Raw genomic sequence first — 25,059 nt, 5'->3', positions numbered from 1 at the left:
AAGGTCGGCAGGTCTACGATATCTGTGTTGTCGGAGAGCTTCAAAAGGTATAGTAAAAAAAAACAAAATAAATAAAATACGCCCCTTTTCGGTCATATACACACACACCGAACCAAGAATTCTGAATAACACTCGTTTACTAGGGTGATTCCTGTTAATTTCTCTGTATTTGCTATACATTATACATCGTAATAGTTACACAATGCATCACAATCATAAGTACCAATCTTACCAAATGAACATGGCCTCAGTCAGTGATCGTTGTGAAGGCCGTCAGACCCAGGGGTGCAGAACATTGTTTTGTTGACTGAACATATCTGGAGTTACTTACTCAGTCAGTTTGTTAGTCAGTTTTATGTTCAGTTAGTTGTCAAGTAAATTGGTACTACTTAGATTGTTAATTAATTAATTAACTTGTAACTTAGTTATCCAATTTGTTTAGTCACAAAGAGTCATCATTCATATCTGTGTCACAAGGAGAGTCATCGTCCACCTCTGTGTCACAAGGAGAGTCATCGTCCACATCTGTGTCACAAGGAGAGTCATCATCCACATCTGTGTCACAAGGAGAGTCATCATCCAGATCTGTGTCACAAGGAGAGTCATCATCCAGATCTGTGTCACAAGGAGTCTCATCATCCATATTTGTATCACGAGGAGAGTCATCATCCATATCAGTGTCACAAGGAGAGTCATCATCCATATTTGTATCACGAGGAGAGTCATCATCCATATCAGTGTCACAAGGAGAGTCATCATCCATATTTGTATCACGAGGAGAGTCATCATCCATATCAGTGTGTCCATATTTGTATCACGAGGAGAGTCATCATCATATCAGTGTCTGGGAGAGTCATCATTTGTATCACGAGGAGAGTCATCATCCATATCAGTGTCACAAGGAGAGTCATCATCCATATTTGTATCACGAGGAGAGTCATCATCCATATCGTATCAAGGAGAGTCATCATCCATATTTGTATCACGAGGAGAGTCATCATCCATATTTGTATCACGTGGAGAGTCATCATCCATATCAGTGTCACAAGGAGAGTCATCATCCATATTTGTATCACGAAGAGAGTCATCATCCATATTTGTATCACGAGGAGAGTCATTGACTTTGCTTGACACATTAAGATCATCTCATTCTGACTGCCATCTGTATCTGTCAGAGAGAGAGAATTATCTCCCATATCTGTGTCGCAAGTAAAGGGAAAGTTAAAGGAGTTGTGGGAGAACGTTAAGTGAAAGCGATGGTTCATCTGACGTAGAAATTATCTGTTGTAGCTGAAGAAGGGGATTGAAATTTGGTGAGCGAGTCAGAACAGTGTCCTTCAAAGTGAACTTGTCGATAGTCGTGCTGGTGACCGGGGGAAAGAGGACTGGTGAATGCATGTGGGAGAACTGATAAAGCACTTTGTGGTTTCCATGATGGTGAACTTGAGTATGTTAAGAGTGAGTGTCATCTTCTGACAATATTTTGTTTTGTGGTTCCATCTAATGGTGAAGTGAGAATGTGAATGATGAGCAGCTGTCTTATAAAAAAAAAAAAAAAAAATATATATATATATATATATATATATATATATATATATATATATATATATATATATATATATATATATATATATATATATATATATATATATATATATATATATAAATTAAGAATGCCTGTAGTGATGGTGGTGTTTAAAAGGTGATTGAATGTCTAGAATTAATAATACCTTACTCCATATTTGCTGGTGATGGTGAAATGAGGATGCTAAGTGATGATTGTCTTAAAGGTTAAGTAATGTACATGTATAAATATTTAGCTGATGGTGAATGGATTTACTGGTAGGTAAAAGTCTTACTTGGTGATGATGGCTGGTGAAGCAAGATGGTGATTGATTTTCTGAAAGTTTATCTTGGAGTTTTTGGGTGATTGTGACATAAAAATAATGAGGCGAGCTTTGTTAAGCTGAAGTTTTGTGTATTTCGCTTCATAATGGTGAAAATAAGCAGGAAATGGTGAGTAATGATAATGCGGTATATTTAAAATGCAAAAAGTGAATAAATGCCTTCTCCAAAAAAAAAATAATAATCATAATGGTGAAACAGAGACTGAAAATGTAAATAAATGTATGTGATGATGATATGCACATAGTGAGTGATTTGGTGATGAAATACCGTCGTGTTGATGGTGTTACGTGCCAGAGTTGCCAACTTAGCGACTTTGTAGCTAGATCCAGAGCTTTTTGTTTTTTTCTAGCGACATTTTAGAGCGATTTGCGACTTGTCGCAAATCTAGAGATATCCACAGAAATCTAGCGACTTTCTGGATACTTTTGGACTGTCCTTGAAAACAGTTTTCCTAATTTCGAGCCATAATATATAGCAACGGGGTTACAGGGACAATAAATAATAAGAAAAGTTTAATACATTTGAACGGGTCGTGGTACAGAAGGAGGGACACGTCTATTTCCTGATCACTTGATGCCAGCCCGTCCATGGCTAATGTTGCCGTGTCGTCATTTGTCTATTACCTTCGCCTTTGTAGCACCTGGGTAACTTACCTTTTTGTCAGATATGCAATATGAATTTCATTAATACGCTAAATTTTAAAGAATATTAGCAAAACATCTTATAGAATTAATTCTATCAAGCCTGCGTGGTTCCAAACTTCTCATCCGCGTCCACCATGGGTGACCCATAGACTCCATACAGTTGCCCCGCAAGTCGACACTGTTCACCCGCTGTGCCAAAAACCATCAAGTAAAGTTTCCGCTTGTTTGCATGCTGTTTATTAATTTGAACCCTTCATAGTCCCAATAGAAAATGGGTAAGCCACAGTATTCACAGCGATTTAGGAAGGAATGGCTCAGAGATGACAGATACAAAAATTGGCTTCTGGAGGGGCCAGGAGATAATAAAAAAGGATTTTGTAAATTTTGCAAGTGTACTTTGTCTGCTAAGTTGTGCGACATTGAAAAACACAAAAACAATAAAAAACACAAGAAAGCAGAAGAGCCTGTAGTGGACGTCTCCCCTACAACTGCCTACAACTGCATAGCCACAGCCACCAGCTGCTACTGTCTTCCCTAGCAACCAAGCGTATCCCCATTCCAATGCCGCCGTATCCTAGGAACCGAGCCAAAAGACCGGCGACTTCTCGGGTTTTCCCAACATGACTCATAGCGGCTGCTGGGTATATAAGCTCTGTCTCTCCATTGAGATTGATTCGGACCATTCTTCTTGAACAAGCAACACCTCCTCCTCCGCCGCTGCCTGGCTCCCTTCGCTTCTCCTCGCCTGCCTGGCGGTCCTCGCTCCCGCCAGTAAGCATGGCGACCCACCAGCTGTCCTTCTCTGAGCTTCCTCACCAACCAACTCTCATTCTGCCCATCTTCCTGAACAAGCAACACCTCCAGCACCAGACTGTCTATAATATAACTTATATTATACAAGAAAACCACATTAGAGTTTCCTTCCATCCTGAGTGCTAGACAACATTAATATCTCGCTACAATGGTGACTCCCGGAGATTAGCACTCACACAGGATGGAGGAGACACTGATCACGCTCCCAGTCTTCAAGCAGACACCGGCTCCTCTTCCTGCCCCAAGCACCACATCCTACGACCCCAGCACACCCGTCCTGCCTCAGACGCTGACCCAGGCCCACACACCCCAGCAGGCGCATCTGACGACTCAGTACCTGCCGTGAGGGAAGCACACAACATCCATCGCCTCCACACCCCCTCTTTTCTCCCTCAGGTACTCCCTGCTAATGTCCTGCACCCTGCTGCTGTCGTGGACCCAGCTGCTGTCACGAGCCCTAATCCGCTTCTGCTGACGCAGCCCCTGCTCCTGACCCAGGCCCACACACACCCCAGCAGGCGCATCTGACGACTCAGTACCTGCCGTGAGGGAAGCACACAACATCCATCGCCTCCACACACCCTTTTTTCTCCCTCAGGTACTCCCTGCTAATGTCCTGCACCCTGCTGCTGTCGTGGACCCAGCTGCTGTCACGAGCCCTAATCCGCTTCTGCTGACGCAGCCCCTGCTCCTGACCCAGGCCCACACACACCCCAGCAGGCGCATCTGACGACCCTGTACCTGTCGTGAGGGAAGCACAACATTCATCGCCTCCACACACCCTTTTTCTCCCTTCTCCCACAGATAGTGTGTATCTAGACAGTTGTATTTCAGCGATCGGCTCATCACGCCATCGCCGTTGTCTCACATGAGGCATGCACCGCCCGGTCTGCCTCACATGTGCTAAGCAACTCTACAGACAACAAGTCTCCTACACCGCCTGGAGGGAAGGGGGAGTATTGTAGTGGACGTCTCCCCTACAACTGCCTACAACTGCGTAGTCACAGCCACCACCTGCTACCGCCTTCCCTAGCAACCAACCAGATGTTACCGTATCTTAGCAACGGAACTAGTCACCGGCGACTTTCTGGGTTTTCCCAACATGACTCATAGCGGCTGCTGGGTATATAAGCTCTGTCTCTCCAGTGAGATTCATTCTGACCATTCTTCTTGAACAAGCAACACCTCCTCCTCCGCTGCTGCCTGGCGGTCCTCGCTCTCGCCAGCGAGCATGGCGACCCACCAGCTGTCCTTCTCTGAGCTTCCTCACCAACCAACTCTCATTCTGCCCATCTTCCTGAACAAGCAACACCTCCAGCACCAGACTGTCTATCATATAACTTATATTATATAAGAAAACCACATTAGAGTTTCCTTCCATCCTGAGTGCTAGACAACATTAATATCTCGATACCCCAACAAGCCGTTTAGTGCAGAAGGACAGACAATTTTACCATTCAAGAAACTTGGTGAAGCAAAAAAAGTGGAGGGAACTCTGGCCATGTTTGTAGCTGAACATTGTTCTATTCGTGTGGTAGAACACTTAAGTGAAGTGTGTAAAGTATGTTTTAGTGGCAGCAAGGCAGGCAGTGAACTCAGGTTAAAAAGATCAAAGTGTTCTGGGGTAATATGCAATAATCTTGCGCCACATTTCACAGAAAATCTGAAAAATGATATTTTTACAAAATGCATTTTATTTATACTCCGTCCATTATAGTCGGCATTATGAAAATATTATTTGCATCAAATTACTGAAGGGGGGGAATAATAGCTAGCGACTTTCCATGGAAGATTTAGCGACATTTAGCTACTTTTAGGTACCAGCCTAGCGACATTTGAAAATCCGAGTTGGCAACCCTGTTACGTGCAACGTAGGTTAGAACTACCCTAGACAACCAATCACCAGAGCGCACCCAACCTTCATAGCGAGCGGACGTGCAGCTCGTCGCTTCCTGCTCATGTTCAAATTGTTGACTGTTACGTCTGTCTGCCTTGTTTTTCACGTTGGGTTCGCTCTGGCTGCTTTATCTTGTAGTTGTACATGGATATTATTATTCTTGTAAACTGCGCTTCTTCCCTATCCTATCCTTTCGCATAGAGTCCCTGCTGTTTGGTAACATAAGAACATAAGAACATAAGAAAATAGGAGTCTGCAATAGGCCGGTTGGCCTGTGCATGGCAGCTCCTGTCGAGAGTTACTACCACTCTCTATCATCCATGACTTTATCTAGCCTCCTTTTTTAAAACTTTCCAGCGTTCCAGCACTTACTATAAAATTGCTAAGCTTGTTCCACTCGTTCACCACCCTATTTGTGAACCAGCTCCTTCCTATCTCCCTCCTAAACCTAAACTTATCCAACTTAAATCCGTTGCTACGAGTCCTATCCTGCTCGGATATTATCCCCATTTTCGTCACCGACTCCATTGAATTGATATCCATTCTAAAATAAGGGCACCAGAACTGAACCGCATTTTCGAGGTGCGGCCTGACTAGCGCAAGATATTGTTGCAATAAGACCTCTGTACTCTTATTACTTACACTTCTAGATATAAAACCTAATATTCTGTTTGCCTTTTTTTGAACACTAACACACTGTTTTGTAGGCCGTACGTCCGGGCTTACAAGTACCCCTAAGTCTCTTTCACAAGTCGACTTCTCTAGGTTGATGTTGTAAAGGCTGTATACATTGACAGTATTTGTTCTTCCAATATTAAGTACGTTGCACTTGATGGTGTTGAATTTCATTTGCCATTTTTTCTGACTACTTCTGCAGTTTATTTAAATCCTCCTGTAGTGCATTTGCATCCTGCCCTGAATTAATCTGCCGCCCTATTTTGGTGTCATCCGCAAACTTGATTATGCCACTGCTGATCCCAGTATCTATATCGTTTATGTAGATTATGAACAAGAGTGGGCCTAGTACTGACCCCTGGGGAACCCCACTGGTTACACAGCCCCACTCAGATTTAACACCATCTACGCTGACCCTCTGCGTTCTATCGGTTAGCCATGATTTTTTCCAATTTATAACTTTCCCCTCGATACCATGAGCCTTAACTTTTCTCAGAAGCCTCTGATGCGGTACGCTGTCAAATGCTTTGCTTAAGTCTAAGTAAATAACATCGTAACTCTAATCTTAATTCCTAAGGGTCGCTGCCACCAGACCTCCTCTGGACAGCATGTAGCTCGTTAGGTAGCGGGCAGAGTGGACGAGGCATTAGGTTAGGTTTTCCATTGACCAGATCGATAAGGGTAAAGAAGGGTGAAACCATAACATGTCTTACTTGATTTATTCCTTATCAAACATACTGGTAAAAAACATATACATGAATTGGCCTTCCTCAGGAGAACAACGGAAATGTGGTTACCCAGATGGGCCCCAGACTCTTACATTGATGGCGTGTCATCCACCTACCTATTGCATAACAATATGTGACCACCGTACCTCGGTCGTTCCTTCTTACAATATCCCTTAGCACATCAGACTGCTCCACCTGTGTGGGATCTAGTACCGTCGGTTATCATACCTAGTAGCACCATCTCAACACACCTGTTACACTCCATACCTGCAAGTATGTGACTCCTTGTGACTTCTAGGTATACACAACAGGCACCTCGTTCGCACACCGCCCTCGGTGGGTAAAGACGAGGGCTTCACCTAGAGACATACCAGCACTGTTTCTACGCCTGGTATTATAGGTCGCTCCAAGTGACGACCGCAGAGTTTCTCACGGTCTCCTTAGTTGTGACTATTCATTGGGAGTGGTGCGCTGGAAATCCACAGGTTCACAGTGGATTGGCATAGAGGGGAGTAGTCCCCACCTGTGGTGACGCTCAAAGGGACAATGGCGGCCGGGCGGCAAGGTACTCCGACCACATGGCACCTGAGGTGACGGTAGAACGAGGAAGACTGAGAAATAATGCCTGACGGGCAGTTATCCCACCCCTTAACACATTCCTATCACACTTATATATCCGGCAAAGCTTTAAACTGTAGTAACTTCTATTTATCAACCTTAATTATAGGGCGGGATATAGCCCGCTAGGACACTGACCTGAGGTGACGGTAGAACGAGGAAGACTGAGGGCAGTGCCCCGCCGCTCCTCGGCACATAGGCCTACAGTTTCCAATCCTCAATTTACACTTTTGTTTCTTATGGTTCTCACCTGAACACTTTTCGGTATATTGTCACTCATGTCTTATAAACACATATTTTAATCTTAAATTACACACTAAGGTAAGGTCTTGGTTTGCTAGTGCTTGGGTAAATTCATGGGATTATGATATCAACGTGGCATCTGAGGCGGGTACATGACGCGCCATGAAACAAAGGCTGAATGTTCATGGCGGAGGTGTATCAACTTCACTTAAAACTGTAATGAGGGATCCTCCTCTCACACATTGCACTATTTGAACACAGCCATAAGATTCTCTGATCACTGTACCTGTCGTGGGTATATGTCACGTGAGGCTACGAGGTGTATTAAATTCATACCGACGCATACACGATATTTCCTTTCAAGTATAGTTTCTGGATCACTGTCAACACCTCACATAGTTCTGATACATTTATCCTTTTTCCAGATCATTGTTCTCATGTATTTTCATATGATATCTGTTGGAGTTATGTTCGCTACCCGCTCACAGACGTAAGGGTGGCAACATCTTCTGTTAGGGATTCGGCAGTGCTCCATGACCTATCATTGTTAGGTGTTTGGGCTTGCCTTGGCCCCGTCAGGGAAATGTCTGTTCACCCTACCCCTAGACCCATCTTTACTAGCCCAGTATGCGGACAGAAGGAGCGACATCCATAAGTTTAGCTGAGGTGGACAGATTAGGTAGGATTTTCATGTATGTTACTGACCATGGCCAAAGTGTGAGTGAAGATCTCCGGAACCCCGACCCAGGGGTCTCGGATAGGGCTAAAAAGGCTATTAAGCGACCTAAGGGTGAGGATAAATAGACTTGACGATCTGAGATTTGGTTACATCATCCTCACAGAAACAAATGACGATGCTGATAAAATACTTAAGTCTAGTGCCATGGACAAAGTGAAAACCAACGGTTACGAGGTCATTGTCCCACGGGAATACGGCGCCAAGCTCACCCTTGTATGTAAGAAGTTGGACAAAGATGTGGTGGAAAATAACGCAGAAGAAATAAGAGATGAAATAGAAAAGCAAAATAATGTCAAGGTTGTGGAGGTGTTTCCTACGTATGCCCATAATATAATCAAGGTTTGCTTTGCAGACACAACAGATGCAAAAAGAATGAAGGAGAAGGGGCTCTATGCATATGGCACTTCCATCTCATCACACCAAATAGAATATTAAATGTATATGCCCATCCAACAATGTATGAAGTGCTATAAATACAATGACCACATGACCAAGAACTGCTCCCTGCAGGGGGTCATATGCTCTGAGTGTTCATTTGATCAACACTTCTACAAAGACTGCCGTAGCACCATCAAAAAGTGTGTCGTCTGCGAGGGTGGCCACAGGACCTTCTCTGCCACCTGCCTGGTCAGGAAACAGGTAACTCAAGAAACAGAGAAGAAACTGACCGAAATAACCGAGCGAAAAGAAACCAGGGAAATTTCTAACACCATAGAAAGGACCACTCAGTCAACGATCATGGCTTACAGCCAAGCCCTAAAAGACGCTCTGAAAGAAACTCAAGCAGACTCACAAAAATTCAACTAAGTCAGCGAGACCATGGAAGTCCTGCAATCAGAGATAAGAACCATCAAGGACTCAATAAACAGGCAGTTACTGAGTCACTGGGCGCCATGAGGGACGCAGTGACGGAGAGCATCAGGAGTGTCTTCTCTCCACAGCTAGACGAGTCCAAAGCAACCACTATATACTTGTCTTACCTGCATGCCCCATCACATGAACATGATTCATCCAGGTTCATTCTCGAAACACCTCAACGAGACACTAGCCAGGTACAACATTGCAGCTGTTGAAATAAGCGACAAAGTCCCTTAAAAAAGAAATCCTGAAGCCAGTAACCCACTCAACGACTTATCGACGAACTCGACCCACGCCAGAAATAGACCATGACCTCCCTGACTTAGGCAAAAGTCACTATAACCGTCGCCCCGACGTGGCCAGTCAGTCCCCCTGGGATCACAGTTCCAACGTCACCGCAAATCTCAGGTCACGGCTGAGTCACAGAGTGTTGCCAGACTTCGAGGATGCAGTTCTAGGAGTGCAGATGGAGACAACTAGGGGACCTGTTATCATATACACAATGTACCTACCTCCCAGACGTTCTTACTTACCCGAACAAGACCTCAACCAGTTGCTACGACACAGAAAACCAACATACATCATAGGGGACTTATATGCGCGCCACGCCATACTCGGACACGATAATGAGAACAACGTCGGTGTGGCGCTGTATGACAACATAATAATCTCTAACAACGAGGCCGTCCTGAACAGGCACGTTACCGCCGGACCCATCAGTACCAGCGATCACCTGCCAGTCGTCGTGACGCTCTCATCCAATTCCATTATGATCCCCGCCGACATCAGGTCAAACCTCAAACGGGCAGACTGGGGCTCCTTGAAGGAGTCTCTCATGTTTCAAGCAGGGGAGGAACCTGGAAGAAGCCAACCCCAATGACATCGACGACGCGGTCGAACAATGGTACACGGATGTGAAGATGGAGATGGACAACAACATCCCGACCACCGCTCACAGGACCATTCCCCATCCTCACACTAGTCTCCAGCTGAGGCAGCTCAGTGTCCAGTACGATCACGTGAGACAGCTAGCCAGTATCCGCGGGTGGACGCAAGAGCTGAGAGACCGGTACCGAGAGCTACAGACGGACATCCAGCACGAGAGCAAACGTCTACATGAACAAAAGTGGGCCGCCTTGGTGTGGGAGGCAGCCAACAATTACCGCGATTCTGCTCCCTTCTGGAAAAGGATCAAGCGACCAAAACAGAGTGAAAATATTCGAGGAGGAAAACCAAGAAAAATTACATCAGCGATACTTACGGAAGATCTTTACCATTAGTAAACAGGAGAACGAGGGCTTCGACAGGGAGTTTGAGGAGGACATTTTAGGTCAGTTGCCGGACCATCAGCACCTGTTCCAGCCTCTCCCACGGACTGACTTCACTAGACTGGTGGACAAAAGCTACCTGAAGGAGCGCATAGTTCCTGCAGATGTGTCAGCCGTCATAAACAGGTTTAAAAACAAATTACCTGGACAAAGCAACATTAACAAGAAGATCCTGGCTCAACTCCCCTAAAACGTGATAGAGAGGCTTGCTCATATATGCAACGCCTGCCTCGCCTCTTGGATACTTCCCTAAGATGTTAAAAATCGCCGTTATTCGCCTCATACCAAAAGCAAGGAAGCCTCCAAACAAAGTCGAAAACTTTCGTTCAATATCGCTGCTAGAGGTACCTGCCAAAATCCTCGAAACAATAGTAAACAAGCGATTGAGGATGTATCTGGAGGACGAAGACATGCATAATCCCCGCCAGTTCGGCTTCCGCCAGTACCGAGGCACATCCACCGCCATAGCCCAGGCCTACGAGCAGATCACCAACGCCATGACTGGCCGCCTGCAGTGCAACATAGTACTGAGGGATGTCAGCAAGGCGTTTGACAAGGTTTGGCACGCGGGGCTGCAATATAAGTTGATACAACTGGGGTATACCCGAAAACCTGACGCGCCTGCTGTGCAACTTCATTACGGACCGCAGAGCCAAAATCAAGATGGAAGAACATTGTGGAGAAGAATTCTCACTCTCGAGCGGCGTGCCTCAGGGCTCTTGTCTTTTACCAACCCTTTACTCACTCTACACTGCTGACCTGCCACTCCAATTGTCGGCAGAGTACGTCATGTATGCCGACGATGTAACACAGATCGTCACCTGCCCAGGAAGATCCACGGAAAGAATGGCGCGACTCACTGCTCGGGCAATAGAGGATATCTCGGAGTATGAAAATAAATGGAAAATAAAAACAAGTAAAACAAAATTCGAGGTCATACCCATAGCCAAATTCAAGCCGGCGCCATTGATGATCGACGACGAAGAGATTGAGTACTCTAAACAAGGCAGGTTGCTCGGCCTCATCATTTCTCGGACAGGCATCATTCCCCACGTGAAGGACAGACTAAATAAAGGCAAAGTCGCCGCAGCCAATTTAAAACGTTTTAAACTGATGCCTGAGAAGATACAAGTTCACCTGTACAAGGCGCTGGTAAGGCCTGTGTTGGAGTACCCACATATACCACTCGTCACACTCGGGAAGACTAGGCTAGACTAGACTAGACTACACTAGACTTGACTAAAGAGCTTCCAAAACAAGTGTTTGAGGTCAGCCAGTGGCCAAGCGCCACCCTACCAGGAGACAGTGGAACCATCCACCTAAGAAATAAAACAGAGACCCTCAACGTCAGGTTCCATCGCCTAGGGAAGAAGGTTTGGGACAAGCTCCAGGACGACCCTAACAGCCCAGACCACCTAATCGGGGAAGACATCAACGGAGAGCGACCCCACGCCTGGTGGCCAAAGAGTCTGCCCGCACTACAACATGAACAACCCAACCCGCGACCCATCTATGTCCGCCACAGTGATCCACCTTAGATTAAAACTTAGATGATATAAGTTCACATTTAACAAGTCACAATCTAGCGAGTCCATAACGTAATACAGTATAAGATTTTAATAAACTTGTAATTGTAAAATCAAACTAGTCATTGTCTACTAAAGTAACCATTGTTCAACCTCATCCTAAATCCTAGGTTAGCTTAGTTAGCCAACAAACTCTGTAATATATAAAATAAGGGGTGTCGTCCCCCTCTGTTTAACTCATTAAACTTCTTTTCCATACTTTCTCCCCACGATTATCTGTCGTGACTTCTCTATCTCTCATGTCTGGCTGTGCCTTGAGCCCCAGCATGCCTTCCATCCTTTCCCCACCTTTAAAAAAAGAATATTAAAACAATTAAAAAATTACTAAATGAGCTGTATACCCCTGCCAAACTTATTGTAAATGAGAATGTATTCTTGATATATATATTGTATAATTTTATATTTTTCCAAACTAAAATTACATTGTTTTGTTTTGTGTTTTGTATAGGGGTTGGGTGTAAATGGGACTGCCCAGTATGGACCAATAGGCCCGCTGCAGTTTCCTCCATTCTTATGTTCTTATGTTCTTATGTTCTTATGTGTGAATAGTTATAATATTAAAGTCAGTAACACTGTAATAACATTAACAATGAGACGTTGGTTCAAGTACGATCTTTGGGTCAGTCTGCTCAGTCAGCAACCCATATAAAGCCGAGGGCTTCAGAGCTGGCTGGGAATAGCACTCAAGCTTGGGTAACCTCCGGACCTTTATACTGGCCCGTGTTGTCAGTTGATTTCTGTCTTCGATCGATCGGGTGACGTACTTATGGTATTCATTGTTGAGGCTGGCTGGCTGTATTTAGTGTTTTATGTATTCAGTGTTTTATGTATTTTTGTTCTTGAATCGTGTATTGATTTAGTTGTCAGTGATATTGGCAACCTTAAAGTAATCTAGTATGCTCATGTGATTAGCTTTGTCTTTGTTATTAGTGGTAAGCATTTGTAAATATAGTTATACTTTTTATTTAAGTTTCTTTACTCCAATCATCAAGTATTCATTTATTAAAAGGGGCTGCGTTCAATCCTTACATTACACCGTAGTTGGAGTTGTTCTCGATACAAATTTAAGATCCATATATTGTAATTCTCTTTAAATACCTTCACTTTTTGTTTGTTACGAGCCTTACCCTTTTGACACGTAACAATGGTGAAAGTGATGGTGAACAGAGGCCAGGGAATGATGCTATAGTGCCCCTGGATTGATGTAGCAATATATACAGACAGATAGACAGACAGACAGACAGGCAGAAATATTAATAATTATATAATTACACAGAAGTATATACTAGAATATCTTATTATCGACACATATACAACAAGATGATAAATTATACTCACACACACACACACACACACACACACACACACACACACACACACACACACACCACACACACACACACACACACACACCCACACACACACACACACACACACACACACAAACACACACACACACACAAACACACATACACATACACATACACCTCGTATATAAATTCACATTATCATTTCACAAAACGTTATATTATCATTAACACAACATAATTCATTCGGGATACATTGTTATTGATGCGACTCCCAGTAACGTTGTTGTAGTGAGTGTTGACACCCATCCATTGCACAAAAGATGATTAATTATTAGAGTACATTGAGGTTTATATAAACTTACATGACTTTGTATAATATTAATGATGTTATTTGGTCAATATGGAAGATAGGCGCTGTAGTAACTGTAGTAAAAATGTTTATACCACAGTTATTGTTGTGGTCAAATGTTACTATGGAGGCAAGGTATGTAATCGTTCACACACGAGGTAGACGCCTGGATTGATTAGTTATTGTGATTATATTTTTTTTTCTTTCATTAACGAGATCCTCATATTGATGCTTGGTGTCATCCTAAACTTGTAAAAGTAAAACAAAATAAATTAAATCCTAAGACTTGAGATTGGAGTTTAATAATCCTGGTGGTTGAGGCGCCTAACACAAAGACCAAATGAAAGCTGCTTAATAATCTTGGTAGTGGAAGACTTTAATATGACGTAAAAAAAAGATATGAAATTTAATGGCTTCCTTACCCCAAACATATGACGTTATTTCCGGCGAAGTCGCGAAGTCTCATGAAATACTTTACAGATTTTACTATAATGTAATTTGTTTATAAAAAAAAAGTTTCAACAAAGCATCATTTTCAGGCGACTTTTTCTTTAGTAAAGAGTCCCGATTTTGGGGGCCTATATCCCAAATATTATCATCTATTTCCTAAATCAATCCACGTAAATCATACATCATAACATAACCCAACTATAAATATATTAGGTTAACTTAAATTAGTTTACCTTAGAAGTTCTTCATTTGTTGCTTGTATTATGGTTATCTACATTTATAGTCACAATAAACAATATATATTATACACATCCTTATGATTTAATTCGTGAATATAAAATGAAGGTCAGATGAGACAGTAAGTCAGAAGTCGAGGTGGTCGCAGGTACTGAGAACATGTCTCTTTCGTTTGTCTGAACATTTAATATTGAGTATATATTTTTTTCTGATAGGCCGGTAGAAATAGGATTTTATTTCCTATTTACAGGTAGTAGGTAGTAACCAGTTACCAATCAGGGAGGTATTACCGCCTGGGAAGATATTAGAAGCATAATGTGTTGTCTAATGGTAGACCCTGCTGCCATATGGCATCACGAAAATTGTGACCAAGTCCCAGGTTGCTCATCTGACTTTCTGCCTTATTTACACACAATTGCAGGGTCTCAATTGTTTCTCTTACTTGGACAACTCAACATACGTAATGTATATCGTTTTTCACTCTTGATTATTTTGTCGTTATTATTATTATTATTATTATTATTATTATTATTATTATTATTATTATTATTATTATTTTATTTGTATTTGATTAATTTGCTATTAATTTTATTAATTGTTGTTATAATAATAATAATAGATATTATTATTATCATTATTATTTATTATTATTATAATTTCGCCCCCCAGGCCCTGGTGTGGGTCAGTGACCTGTGCCCGGGTGGGCTAATCCCAGTAAAAAAAAAAAAAAAAACATTGGAAAATATGTGGATATTTCTGCTGAGCCTACAGAAGAACTCACTAAAGGTCCCAAATTGTTCCAAGTGAGTTTGTACAGTTTTGCCGAAAATTACGTAATTTCCGTCGTAAAGCAGCGAATGTTCACACAACATACTTCGTGACCTCTGGTGTTCTGATTCATAGATTTACCGACAACTATCTAAAAATCTTGATGATTATTCTTCTCTTTGTTTTTTCAACAAAAAGTCTTAATTTTACTGAGCTATAAAACTTAAACTTAGTGAACGATACTTAATGAACCTAGCAGTTGAAGTACTAAAAGTTAATTCCATATGAACGATGTGTGAGATAGATTGAGTGCTGCAAGACTCTCTCTCTCTTACCATTTCTCTTTCTCTCAATCTATTCAACTTTCTAACTATATCTCTCTCTATCATTCTATTATCTTCCTTTCCTTAAGACAGCATATGGAGGGGTGGATAGTGCTGAAGACAGACATAATTCTTTCCCTTTGTGGCCAGACAAACATGAAGTCATTAATGAGCTGAAGGGTTGTGGTGAAACGAGAAAATTATGCAGCCAGGAACACCCAAGCAATCTCCAAGGGTTTCTATCCCGTGATCAAATTTACATATAGTGACCGAATAGTCTGGCCTTATTTGTGATGACCCGATACTCTGACCCCATTTAAGAACTAAAATCCTGACCCCATATGTGAATTGGTATACTGACTTCATTTATAAACTAATATTTTGACCCCATTAGTGATGACCTGCCATTAGTGATGACCTGATATTGAGACCCTCTACAAAAAAACAACAATATTTATTTTATCAATTCTCTAATTCTTAATTTTGTATATGAGCCCATAGATTTTTTTTCACTTCATATATAACGACTTTCATCGAGTGAGTTTTGACGACTTCTTATTTTATATTTTATCTGTATTTACCTTTATCTATTTATGTATTCTCTATTATAAGGGTTTCTTCTTTGTATATTAGTAGGGATGAATCTGCATTATTGACTCAATTTTAACCTAAAAAAAATGACGATTTTTTCTTTATTTTTTTTTGCCCAGTAGATGTTTTTACTGGTCTTCTATGCCAAGTATCGTGTAATTACTCTAGTTTGTAACACTATCACAAATAAATAATAATAATAAAATAATAATAAAATAATAATAATAATATTAATTTAATAGTTTTTGTCACTACATAACTATAAACAGTGAAAATAACATTGTATCTGCCATTGTTCAGCCCAACAGCGAGTCCTCTCAAGACAATAGTGAGTTAAGTGGAATTAATTACTAGAAGAATCTGTTCATTATACGTCCTTCTGCCCAAATCTATTTACTCGTACCTTTGGCGACCTGTTCTGAACTTCAAACCAGATTTAGCTCACCATTAAATAAGTAACGATACTTGAAATATTCTGGTAGGAGTAATTTACAGAAGGCCCCATACCATTGTAAGAAACGTTCTTGATAAATTATCGGAACTAATCTCTATCATAAGGTCGAAGAGAAAACTTTATTACGTAATAGGAAATTTCAACCATAATTTTCTAAAATCAGAGACGGACACCTCAGTAACAGACTTTGCTACCTGTCATTCTAAGCTCTTCTCCACCACAATAACCAAACCCACCAGAGTAACTGCCACCTCTGCCACTGTGATCGATCATATCTGGACTAACAACACTCCTAACAACTTTTGTAAGTGGAATTATTCAAAGAAATATCTCAGAGCACTTCCCAATTTTTGCCATGTGTAAAACAGCCACAAGATTTGAACGATCTTAGAAAGTCACAATAAAATACAGAGACTACTGCGCCGACAACATGCTCCTGTTCGAAATCAAGGTAATGAATGTTAAGTTGGATCTTGTCTACACCTCCAACAACCCTAACGTGATCTGCTACAACTTCTCTTGCATCTCCAATGCTTGCTTTGATAATTGGTTCCCCTTCAAGAATAAGTTAATAAAAAGTAAGTCTATTTCGAAACCTTATTATCACAGCTAAAATTAAGACAATGATAAAATAAAAATACAAACTTCAGAAAAAAAATTTAAAACGTCCCATAACTTCCAGTAATGGTTACCGAAGTATTCGAAATCGAGTACCGCAAACATTTAGAAATACCAGACGCAGATATTATAAAAATAAACTACAGTCAGCATCGGGCGAGAGTAGGAAACACTGAAGTATCATCAATTCTATTAAGAACAGGAACACTCAGCCTACGGCTCTCCACTTAGGTTTTATGATAAATGATACAGTTGTAACGGAACCCTCCATTATCATCCACTTCAATGATTACTTGTTCCAATTCCTAATCACCACCAGGAAGTTAGAGCCTACCTGCAAACATAGCAAAATGATTTATTCCTGCCCCCTGTCACGACAAATTGATTATTGACCATCACAAACATGTGGAAATATGCAGCAGCAGGCGAGTACAATACACCAATGTGAATCATTAAGAAAGTGGCCCACTGTTACATTTACTCTTTACTATTGGGTTCACGACTAAAATAACTATATACCATGAAATGTTTTCACAGATTGGTCAATCTCAAACATGTGTGAAACAAAACTATGTAAAATAACTTGATACAATTAAGTTAGACTATTTACAATGTATTCTAGAAACAATAATGCACTAAGGGCGTAGAAGCCTGAAGGGTCAATGGTTTATGTCTAAGCAAGTTATTGGAAGCTCCAAAAACTTGTCCCTGAATACGAATTCGCAACTTTCGATTTACAGCAGGTACCTACTTTGCTGCTAGGTGAACAGGGACCAAGGGAGGCTAGGAAGTGTGTCAGGAACAACTTTTCACCGGCCTGGGAATCGAACCTGTGACATCTCGCTTGCGAGGCAAGAGCGGTACCGTTCTACCCACCCAATAGAAATAGTAAGGTGACCCAGTGTGGCGACACTTGGCAATCCCATTCATACTTTTGCCCTCAACCACGAGATGGCAACATCTACCAGGAAATATTGTCGATAGCTGTTTTATCACAAGGTAGATGAATACAAGTTTTCAATACATAAATAACAGTAAGAAAACTGAACATCGTACACAAAAGATACACTAGTAAAATTAGATGATTTCCCCAAAACAACAAAACACAAATAACAGAATATTTAAAAGATATGTGTAATATTCAGAAATTTCAGTGTGATGTTTAGAGAAGTGAATGCCAATAATGGCGATACTGAGTCATTCAAGGTCGTCTGAGTGATGGTGGCGCTGCCCACACGTAGTGAGAGCTTTTGGAACTGCCCCCATATAATATTAAGTATACTCTGGCGACTTAATATGGACGTGAATTATGAAATTAAATGACAGTTATTAAATTAAAAATTATTGTAGATCGTTTCCCAGTCTGAATATGTTACGTAAGCCCCAATTAAGCTATTAGTTGTGCGAAAAATAGGTCCCTAGATAGGTGGACGCCTTGAGGGGACATGCCTGGCTGGCTCAGTCCCATAGGGGCATTCTAACGGACAGGACGTCTGTGCGTCCAGGGAAACGACCACGTGGTCTGGTCTTCTTTGTGTACAACATCTTTATTAACAAGTAAGTTTTATTCGATCTCAGACTGGTATTAGACAGGGATTCTGTAGAGCCCACTCGGTCTGAGGGGTTGAAGTTGAGCCCATCTTGAGCGGTGAGCCCACGCTGTCTTGAACCCACGCGATTGAGTGAGCAGTTTGAGGGTTGGAGTGGAGCCAGCTGTCTGTGTGCGCAACTAATGACGTGGGACCATCGTCTGCTCCCGTTTGACGATCGTTTGGGTTCACCAGATCTCCCCCGCCTCGGTCCACAATACCGCATATCTTCAGGCAGTTTAGTGAAAACCTCTTACTTACGGGAAATTAGAACCCCCCTTCAACTGGACAGGTTTCAGTGGCTGACTGGTCCCACTCTCTTCCGTTTCATGGATGTACTAAGTGTAAACTGAGGCTATCTGAGTGAATGAGTGGTCACACACTGACACCAGGAGTCTAGTAGGTACTTAGAGAAACATTTTATCTCCCCTTAGTATGGGTGTATACAGAGTTTGTGTGAAGCATGTTACGGGAAATAATGTAAGGTGTGTTTAGAATTTCCTTTAGTCCAGGTGTGAGAACAACGCTCCTCATGGTTGATTTTTCACACGTGAGACGTAAGAAATCATACCTAAAGTTGTGAAGGGCTTGTTAGTGCCTTAAGAAAATTAAGGGTGCATGCAGAACCTATGTGTGAGGTTCAGGAGCTTGTTTCACGGGTATTGGTGGAGAAAAACATTCATGACTCTTGAGTTCTAGAGAGAATACTGACAAAATTAAAACCAGGGAACACCCACATGCCTGATGGGTCATGAGTGATTTTCTCTGGGTTTTTGTAAAATGCCAACCTCCTTGGTTGGTTAGTAGTTACACCGTTTGGGTTATTTGGCCAGTTGGGATTTCAGTAGTTGTGGGTCATTCCAAACAGGCGATGATTGATCCATGTGTGTAGCCAATAATTTCTTACCATGTTTTACCTCAGTTCTCAGGGACTGATATTATTTTGTTGAGTGCCCTTAAGACCTATTCATGGTAGAGTTAATAATTTTTTAATGTTTCATGCCATTTCCCCAATGCTTGATAGTATTGTTTTCTAATGTTTATGTGCCACTAATTGTTGTCAGATAACGAGGGAACTGTTTTCAGATGAGGCTCCTCCTTTCTGTTGTAAGTAATACTGTTGATTTTGTTTTCCTGAAATGCATTAAATATTTCTTAATAATTTTTGATATCATGTATAACTTTTGTTCCCCAGTGTAGTGTCTTAAACCAGGCAAAGAGGTGCGCATATGTTGGTGTACCATTATTGATTTTGGTTGAAGTGTTGGAGAGAATAGAAGTGTAAAATTTTACAGTGCGTCTCATTCACCCTAATCACAGGTGCTATCTTTCCACGGGTCACGGAAAATTAATTTTTTAGTAAATTGTGTTTGTGCTGGTTTGGGTTTTTCTCCAATGACTCAGCATATCGGCATCTTGGTTATCCACGCACTAATGTCTCCGAATATCACACCGAAATTTCTGAATATTACATATATATATATATATATATATATATATATATATATATATATATATATATATATATATATATATATATATATATATATATATAATCAACAACCTTACCGGGGTTGACCGGGGAACGTTACCTCTTACACCACTAGGACACTAAAAGCATTCCTAGACATGGCATGGGCAATTCCCTTGGAGTTTCACGGCGCCATAAGCTCGATGAACAGGCCTTGTGTGAAATATAACAAAGTCTAGGATTGCTTTTAGTGTCCTACTGGTGTAAGAGGTAACGTTCCATGGTCACACATATAAGATCGTGGGTTCGAGTCCTGGCTGGGTGAGGTTGTTGATTATATTTAGAAGTCCGCGTGATCATGACCTAATGAAATATATATATATATATATATATATATATATATATATATATATATATATATATAATTCAATTTTCAAGTGTCGTAACACTTCCTATTACTACCAATTCTCTTGCACATTTGTAACTCCTTCTCTAGTGGTGTCTTTCTTGATAGACTGAAAATTGCTAAAGTTCTCCCAGCATATAACAGAAGTTAGTGATAAAGGGTTTTTCAAGAATTACCTCCCAATATCAGTCCTCCCAGCTTAAATAAGATACTCGGAAAGCTCGCATATAGTACACTTAAACTCCTTTTACAGTGACAATAACATCCATACAACTTCTCGGTTTGGCTTTAGACCGAGAAGGTCAAGTGAGAATACCCTGTTGTCCTTTACTAATGACATCTTGAACTCCTTTCATGGTAGTCCGTTCACAGTCGGAACATTCCTGATCTCTCAAAAGCCTGTGGTACTGTCGACCATACCATCCTCCTAGCAAAGCTTGAACTTTGCAGAGTTAGGGGCTTATCCCACAGATGGTTTACCTCATATCCGTCTAACAGGAAGCAGTATGTATGCAAAAACACTCAACAATCTGGCCCCTCACCTAGCTTGCGTAGCGTTCCTTAAGGTTCTATTCTCGGCCCAGTACTGTTCTTGTTGTGCTTAAATGATAGTCCACTCCAGCATAATCCTAAAACACAATTTATATCTAGACGATAGTAATCTTTATGCCAGTCACTCAGATCTCAATTCCTTGATGAGAACTACGAACAATGAGTTGACTAAAGTCAGGAACTGGATAATATGTAAAAAAAAAAAAAAAAAACTTTAACCTCGAAAAATCCCATTACGCAATCTTTCACAAAAGAAAATACTTACCATAGATCTGGACTCCAGGTACCTTGGTAAAACAGTCCTCAAACGTGAACAAGATAAACTAAACTGGAGAAACCACATACAAGCCAGCCACAGTATCCTGCATCACTCACCATTGCAGCAATGAGAGAAAACTCCAACTGTATAATCTTGTTTGCCAACACTTGATTCAGTGTCATACCCAATGGTGTGGTGAACATACCAGACCCCTTACAATATTCTCTATTCTTTGTAATTCAGACAAGATAGTTTAATTTTGAACGATAGACAATTGGTAAGTTTTGGAAGCACCAGATTTTCAAATAATGTTATCAATCTGTATGTGTCTTTATCTAAAATACCAAAGAAAAAAGGTCACCAATCAAATGTTTACTAAAAAAGTTGAAAAACAAGAGATAGAAAGTAATACTCAGTTTCAATTTTAAATGTATACAAGACCTGACAAACAAATGCTTTACTATACAAACAGCAGCCATAGCCAAAAATCTTGATGTCTTCATTCTACAAGAAACTTTCCTGCCCAAAGATAAGCAAATCCGTCTGCCTTGTGTTACATATGTATATGTATTTACATATGTGCTGTTTTCATTTTGTAACAGTCTCTGTTGCAAGAGCATTTTTCTTTGACGGAAAGGAGATAGGGAAGATATGTGTACTTTGTAATAGTTAGTTTATTTTTTGCATTGGATGTGAATTACATATGGGTCTATGTATTTCCTTATATTTTATTACCATAAATTATTATGTATTTATATAAAGGAATTTTTAATTTATAATCTAATTGTGAAAGATGTACTGTTGTTGACATATTCTAGATTGTAAATCTAGAAGCTCTCTATCTCCAGGCAGACGCAGAGTGTGAACGTCTTTTGGTATTAATTTGCTCATCAGTATTAAGGGTGAATGTTGGGTGATACCTTTGTGAATGGACAGAGAGCCATATTATGGAATTAAGATAGGTAAGCCATTAAATTAGTTGGGTCACAGGATCATGCAGCATTATTGTCTGTATTCTTGTTTACTGTAAATACAATAAGTGTTAGTTGTTACAAGCCGGTGTTACTTTGAACCCTGATAACACTATTTAAGGAATATTTTCCTTGGATGTATGCTCACAATGTAATTGTATGGAAATATCATCTTCAACTATCTGGTGGAGGTAGCAAATGACAATCTACAAGAATTCTGGTCTGATAACCAAAGCTGTTATTTCAGAACGTGAGTCTGATTAATGGGCCTAGGAGTTGAAGTACTGTTATATCCAGTGTACTCTGTCCCAAAACGGCCCAACTCCCTTGGCAGCAGGATTCTCGTCAGGCCGACAATCCCCAAATAGAACCTGATCACTGTGCAGATAGAGTAGAGGCGCAAGCTGCCCGGCTACATCTGCCAAATGACAGTCTTGTAGTAGGCAGCTACCAAACAGGGAGGTAGTACCGCCTGGAAAGATATTGGAAGCATAATGTATTGTCTAATGGTGGACCCTGCTGCCATATGGCATTATGAAAATTGTGAACAAGTCCCAGGTTGCTGATCTTTATTTCTGCCTAATTTACACACAATTGCAGGGTCTCAATTGTCACTCTCACTATTGACAACACAGCAAATATAACCTTACTCATCCTTGATCTGTTTTATTCATTATATTTTATTCTCCTATGACAGTTTATTTAATATTGAAGCGGGGCCTTCTCGGATGGGTCCCTCTGGTCGGGAAGGTTGTGGACCCCAGAGCCGACCTGATCATCATCAAGTTACTGTAGCCTCAACTGACGCCACCGCGGTTGCTGGAAGATCGGCTTTTTTCACACTTCATTTGAGAAACTATCTTGAACTCCCATTTTCTCCGTCACCTTGAATGCCATTCTCTTCTGTCGGACCATCAGTATGTCTTTTGTCAGGTGATATCTACTGGTGATCTGTTCTCCTACTGCACCTGTCTTTGGTCATCCTCTCTTAGGGATTATGGGGAAACATTTGTCGTGGCCCTCGACAACTCCAAAGCATTTGACAGGTATGGCAAAGTCTTTGCTTTCTAAACTTCCTTCTTATGGTTTCTCTCTCCCACTTTGTTTTCTAATCCCTAACTTCCTTGAGAACCGATCCATGGCAGTTGTTGTCGAGGGAACGATCTCTCGCTCTTTCTCAACCAATAGTGGTGTCCCACAGGGTTCTGTTCTTTCACTTACACTCTTCCTTCTTTTTTATCAATGATATGCAACCTTACGCTGATGATTCTACTCTTCACTCTTCTTCGCATTTTCCCTTTCCTCCTAATTCTCAAACTAGATCTGTTTCTAGAGCTGATATCATTATATCTATCAATGCGGATCTGTGCAGCATCTCCGAATGGGGAGGTAGAAACTTGGTTAAATTCAATAGTAATGAAACTTATATTTACCAATTTCACTTTCTAAATTAATGATCTCCCACCAATCACATTTCAGGACGCTATTATACTGCCAAATTCTAAAATAGATATGCTAGGCCTCGCCATTTCCTCTACTGTAATATGTCATAGAAGCCACACATCCTCAACATTGCTAAAACTGCCTCTCGAAAGTGGGGAATGCTGTACAGATGCCGTAGCTATTTCACTCCTGAACAGTTGGTTCAAGTATATAAGGGATTCATTAGTCCAACCGTTAGTTAGGGTGGAGTCAAAGGCATTTCGTCTTATTAACTCTCCTCCTTTAGTTGACAATCTTTCTTCCCTTTATCTTCGCCGCAATGTTGCTTCACTCTCTCTCTGTTACAGGAACTTTAACGGGCAATGTTCGGTAGATTTGACATCCTGTGAACCGCTGGCAAGGCCGTGGGCTCGTAACACACTTCTTGCCCGCGTTGCCCACCGTTTCACTGTGGATGTCGGTCACACTAGAATAGCCCGTTATAATGCATCCTTCTTTCCTCACACAGCCAAACTGTGGAATGATCTGCCTTTTTCTGTGTTTTCATACTCATACAATGTGTCTCACTTCATAAAGCTGGTTTTCCGGCATCTTCTTTGTGTAGATCAATATAACGTGACAATAAATTACATGATAGTTTCTAATGGTACAGTATAAATGAAAAAGTAAGTGCTACATACTGTATATATATAAACACAAATATTAATACTTAGATTACATATGTCTATTAAGAGATTATTTAAAGGAAAGGAGCATAGTCGTTGCTCGCATGGGTGTGGGTAAGTTGTTCCACACCTTCTTTCTATTCTTATTTTTTCGTCTCTTAGGCCCCGTTATGGGTCGTTCGACTTGTGCCCGGGTGGGCCAATTCCCGTAAGAAAAAAAAATCCAGAATTATGCCATCTCGATTATCCAAGTAGACTCGAAACCTTAGGACAATCTACCCTTCAGAATAAGCACAATAGGGCAGATTTCACTGAAGCATTCAAAATTCTGAAAGTGATGGAAAACGTGAGCCTGCAACATTTTTTGTGATATCACGTACCACCAACACGAGGTGATATAACTTCAAGCTCACCAACTTATCATGTAGAGCGAATAAAAGGAAATACTTTTTTCATACCTATTGAACGGTCTACCAGCCCAAGCTGTAGAATCAAGAACAGTACTGGGCTTAAAATAGCCCTTTACAAAATTGTCAAGAACAATGGAGGCCTACACAGGCCACTGG

General features: G+C 41.1%; 1 protein-coding gene across 1 annotated transcript; it reads right to left on the bottom strand.

The window, feature by feature from the left end:
• Window positions 1-442: 442 nt before the first annotated feature.
• LOC121871655 (clumping factor A-like) lies at window positions 443-793 on the bottom strand. Its single transcript, XM_042374066.1, has one exon. It carries the CDS (start codon window positions 791-793, stop codon window positions 443-445), a length of 351 nt encoding a protein of 116 aa, XP_042230000.1.
• Between the last annotated feature and the right edge of the window lie 24,266 nt (window positions 794-25,059).

The sequence above is a fragment of the Homarus americanus genome, unplaced genomic scaffold (assembly GCF_018991925.1).
Source record: "Homarus americanus isolate GMGI-L3 unplaced genomic scaffold, GMGI_Hamer_2.0 scaffold39675, whole genome shotgun sequence".
Classification (NCBI taxonomy): Eukaryota; Metazoa; Arthropoda; class Malacostraca; order Decapoda; family Nephropidae; genus Homarus; species Homarus americanus.
This window is presented reverse-complemented; position numbering and strand designations above follow the sequence as displayed.